This window comes from Anarrhichthys ocellatus, unplaced genomic scaffold, assembly GCF_004355925.1.
Source record: "Anarrhichthys ocellatus isolate YVR2014 unplaced genomic scaffold, GSC_Weel_1.0 scaffold16, whole genome shotgun sequence".
NCBI classification, from domain to species: domain Eukaryota; kingdom Metazoa; phylum Chordata; class Actinopteri; order Perciformes; family Anarhichadidae; genus Anarrhichthys; species Anarrhichthys ocellatus.
The window spans coordinates 2136733-2141483 of NW_022280046.1; the positions used below are offsets into that span (position 1 = coordinate 2136733).

General features: G+C 41.5%; 1 protein-coding gene across 2 annotated transcripts in view; it reads left to right on the top strand.

Moving 5' to 3' along the window:
• Positions 1 to 4389, top strand: part of nsmfa (NMDA receptor synaptonuclear signaling and neuronal migration factor a) — a 35394-nt gene extending 31005 nt beyond the window's left edge. For both annotated transcript variants that reach the window (XM_031855449.1, XM_031855455.1), the window contains 2 exons: positions 2418 to 2493; positions 3366 to 4389. In XM_031855449.1, coding sequence (XP_031711309.1) covers positions 2418 to 2493; positions 3366 to 3463 — 174 coding nt within the window. In that variant the 3' untranslated portion in view covers positions 3464 to 4389. The remainder of the gene's footprint in view (positions 1 to 2417; positions 2494 to 3365) is intronic.
• Positions 4390 to 4751: the final 362 nt, after the last annotated feature.

The window sequence follows — 4751 nt, forward strand, 5'->3', positions numbered from 1 at the left end:
CACACACACACACACACACACACACACACACACACACACACACACGTGTGCTGGGAGGAACTTCAATCTTGATATGTAATAAAATGTATATCTAAGCTCATAAATATTGATATGCAGTTTGCCGCTATGATGGGGTGGTTTTAACAGAGAGGTAAATTAAACTCCCCCCGCCCCCTATGAAATTAAAAACATAATGGTGAACTCATGGTTAATTAAGCCATCAACAAATATTAAAGGGGCTTGTTAAGCACAATAAAAGCTGTTTTTTAAGGATAATTCTCTCTCTAATACTGTCTTGTTCTGAGGTTGTTTTATCGATATCAATCGGTATCAATAAATCCATTAAACATTTGCTGCATTTCATTCAGTTTTGAATTTTGGAGGAGCTCCATATACACGTAAGTGAATGTGATTGAAAAGATAGGTGACAAGGACAAATGAAAATTGTCTGATATAGAGGGGGGGGGGGGTGTTGCTGCTTTGATTACTGGAAAAACACAGTTATAAACACTGCAATGTGAAATGTGGAGCCACGCAGAACAGAAAGGAAACTACCCAACTTGCAACACATTATTTGAGATCTGTTATTTGCCTCCGGCTCTCTTTGCACTACAGACAAGCCACGCTGCCTGCGTCTCCCCAACCGCTCTCTCCTCCACATCTGGCACATAACCATCTTCTTACATCTTTTTCAAAGGACGGCAAACACAAGCAATGAAAGCTTCTTTTTCTTCACCACCTCCATTTTAACATCATAAAGTGGAAAACAAAAGCGCATTTGGCCTTTGATTTCTCTGACAGAGGGGTATCGGGTTCCCTCATGACTAAATTCTAGAGAAATCAGTGAGCTTCAATTTTTAATGTGCACAGCACCACGTCAGTGAGGAACTGCAGAGGAGAGGACTCGCTTTACAGCTCCAATTAAAACGGTCTTCAGGGCTGCAATGAATTATTATTTTCACTATTGATTACTACATTGTTTTTTCTTTCAGGTGATTGGATGATGGCTGAGTCCAACATAAAAAGTGGTAATCACATGTTCCCAGAGTCCAAAGTGATGCCTGCCCGATTATCAGAGTTTTTTTAAATATGTTTGCTGATAAAATAAATTGAAATATGTGCTACTTTGGCTCTGATGCAGCCGCCTCCCTCTTGGTCTGTTGTCGCCACTCTGTAGCCTCCCTCGACGCCCCTCTGATTGTTTACATGTCACGAGTAATAGTCTCAACATCACTGAAGGCTACTGTGCTACAGACGGTCAAAGCTGCTCCGCTGAGCGAGCAGGGCTGTTTCCAACGTAAGGAAGCAGCAGGTCGGGCTGAAGTTGCAAAAACAACCAGTGTTTTTGTGGGTTAGATTTTGTCATCACAGCAAGAAAAAAATAACCCAAAACAATATGACATCTGCAAAGACAGGAAGAGGGAGTGAGACGACGGCTGGACGAGAATTGGGAGATTATCATAGGTCATAAAAATGCAGCCACAGTGACGGTACAGACATTTCATACCCGATGCGCATTCAAACCGCGTTGGACCCGTTCATATGAGTCAGCCATCTCTCTGTTTGTCACCATAAGTGTAGAGAATCGAGTCTGCAGTGTAGTTCATACCCGTCACTGATAAACCAGTGAATAGTACAGGGACAATCTGCGTCATGCTCAAAGAAAGGTTTTGTATCACGTCGACACTTCAGTCCATGCTCCCTCTCACTAATCGGCCCTGAAAATAAACACATCTGTCTAGCCTTACTTCAAAAGGGATTTTTTTTTGTCCATCCAACAGTTCAAAACCCCAAAGTGTAACATCTACAATGACATAATACCGAGAGAAACATCAGCAAGAAGCTGGAACCTGCAAATGCTTTTCATTCTTGGTTCACGGACGACCCGTGTGTGTGTCATCCATTCATTTTCTAAGCGACTAATCAGCGCTAAATTTCATATTGTGGTTTGAGAAAACCACTTGTAGGACTACAAAGGCAAGCTATCAGCTAGCATCTCAAATCCCTCTAATTTACAGATAAGTTTGATGTTTGATTTTAATCTCCTCTCTTTTAATTTCCTGAACATGGGACTCTTCTCTAGTAAAATGAGAGGGACTGGGGTCCTGCTCTTAACCTCTTACAAGCTCGGCTGTTTCACGGAAAGGCAGGTTATATGAAGACATGCAGGAAAACACCTTCGCAATTTATACTCTCACCTCATTTACTGTCCTCCTTTGTTACCTGCTTAGGACAAATGTCCATATGTCTCTTTGGCAGTAATGAGCTGGAGTCATTGCCATTCTTGTGTGTGTTTCTTTGTTTGTTTGTGTGTGTGTGTGTGTGTGCTGTGTCTGAAGATGCAGGCTCCCCCGCTGCTCGTGTATCCAAGTGCAGTAGGATTAATTGGCGTTTGCTTTCTTATCTCGGTCCAACAGCTGTTCCAGAAACTGAAGAATCTGATGAGGCCTTATTCTGTCGAGTTTGAGTCGCCGCTGGAGCTGTCTGCACAGGGTGAGTCTGAACAAACACACCCAAACAGGCAGATCACACGGACAACGGGCGTGCGTAGTGATTCACACGTGCATTTACACGTGACGCATTAAAAGGACCCGGAAAAACCGTCATGGGTCGTCTTAACATCTGGAATTTACTCAAAAAGCTGTTCCCCAATTTAAAAAAAATAATACATTTTTGGTCATTTGTGTCACATGCCGTTTCCTTCTCGTTCCAATCTCATCCACCTTATATCTGGGTGGTGTTTCAAAACAGCATTTCATTTTTTGGTGTGAATTGTTTTTTATGCAGTTGATGCAGGTCATAACGGCTTCACACTCCAGTTTGTAAACAACACCCACCACACAGGAGAGAGTAATCATTTGACTTTGCCCTCCTCTCTCTAGCTGCAGGTGGGAGAAGAGACGCACAGTATTCTACTCAACACAATAGTCAGTATTACAAAAAGCCTGCCCTCAGTTCCAGGAACAACTGGAAACTCTTTTAACCCCAGACTTCCTCTTCTTTAGTCCGTCACTTTTATTACAACTTTTCTCCTCCTGTTATCTTTTTGCCCATTAGAGATCCAAACCTCTCCGGCCCTGATCAAATCAAACCACGCTAAACTTTTGTCTCATACAAATTAACCATTGCTATCATACTTTGAGGCGACCTTAATGTCATCTGAGTAATGTTTCTTATCAACATAATGAAGAAATGCTCTTAAACATACCTGGAAAGTTGCAAAAAGTTGCTGGTTTAATGTTTTTATGGTTATTTTAAGCCACCCACAGTTCTTGGTTAAGGGTAATAGAAAAATCATGGTCTTGGTATCAATTTCCTTCCTTAATACTTGAATTAAACTTTTCCTGTCTCATTTACCAATCAAGGCAAAGAGATGATTGAGATGTACTTCGACTTCCGCCTCTACCGGCTTTGGAAGACACGGCAGCACTCCAAACTCTTGGAATATGAGGAATTTTTGTGACGAAAAAACACGGATAATGGGTCCAGCGGAGCCCTACAATGAAAATAAAACTGATCCAATAACTGAACATTGCTCAACTATAGTGCTCGACCCGCCAACTCAATACAAACAGTCATGCCTGCGTTCATCCTGGAGAGGACTGGGAGGGGAGGATGAAGGATGACAAGGAAGGACGAGATGAAGACAAACTAAAATGATGCTGTGCCTCTGCTCCTCCTCATTTTCAGAGTAAGGACCAAAGACCGTAACAAAAAGGGCCGAAAAAATACACAAAAGAAAAAATGAGGAAAAAGCAGAGACAACTGGACTGTCCACGTCTTAGTCACCAACTCCCATTGCCTCTTGGGTTGGAAAGCAAAAAAGGAGAATAAAAAATTCAAATGTGTAAAAAAAAAAAACAAATATCATTTTATTCACACCTCTGTTGCAAAGACACACTTTGAGGCTGATGTGCTTCAGGAAAACTGCTGAAACTCATTCTGCCATAATGTGGTTCTGTGTTTTGACTGGACCGCTCAGATGATCTCAGACCCCAGAGACATACATATATACATACGTACATAAATAATCCATACGTCGATGTGTATATATATATCATATGAATATATTAGCATAGCTTTAGTCATGCAAATAATACATGAGAATAATAATGCATCATTTATTTTTGATGTGCATTGTTGTGCAGTTTCATATGGAAATACTTTGGAATAACTCAGGTTTTAGCCATGAAGTAATTCATCTGTTTGTCTATTCTATCAAGATATTGTAATCTTCATTGCCATCGCTTGGAATGAATGTATTATCTCTCCAGAAATGTATCTTCGGTTCCAGAATCCAGAATCCAGCTTCATGTTTTGGTAAAAAAAAAAAGAAAAGAAAAGAAAAAAGTTCTGATTTTGTGTGCGAGTGTGTACGTGTGTGTTTGGCTGTCTTTTCCATGTCAAAAAAGAAGAAATCATGCAGATGTGTTGTGTGTATTTTCTCTTTCTGCTCCTATGTTAAAGCAAAAATAATGGTTATCACCTTCACCCCCCCCCCCCCCATTTTCTCTCTTCCTGTCACATACACTCAAAGACCGTCTAGTGTGATTAATGATGTCAAGAGGGATGTAACAGCCATCCAAGTGCTCCTGCCACTGTCGTGTAGGAGTTGCCCTATTGATCCCTCCCTCCTCTTTTGCAGAAGGTTCAGGCCACTTAGTCGGCCCCTGTCACGGGCGCCAGCTGCTCTCACTATCTGCCAAACACTCTTGGCTTCTCTTAATGGCAGCCAAATGAGCTTCCGCCAC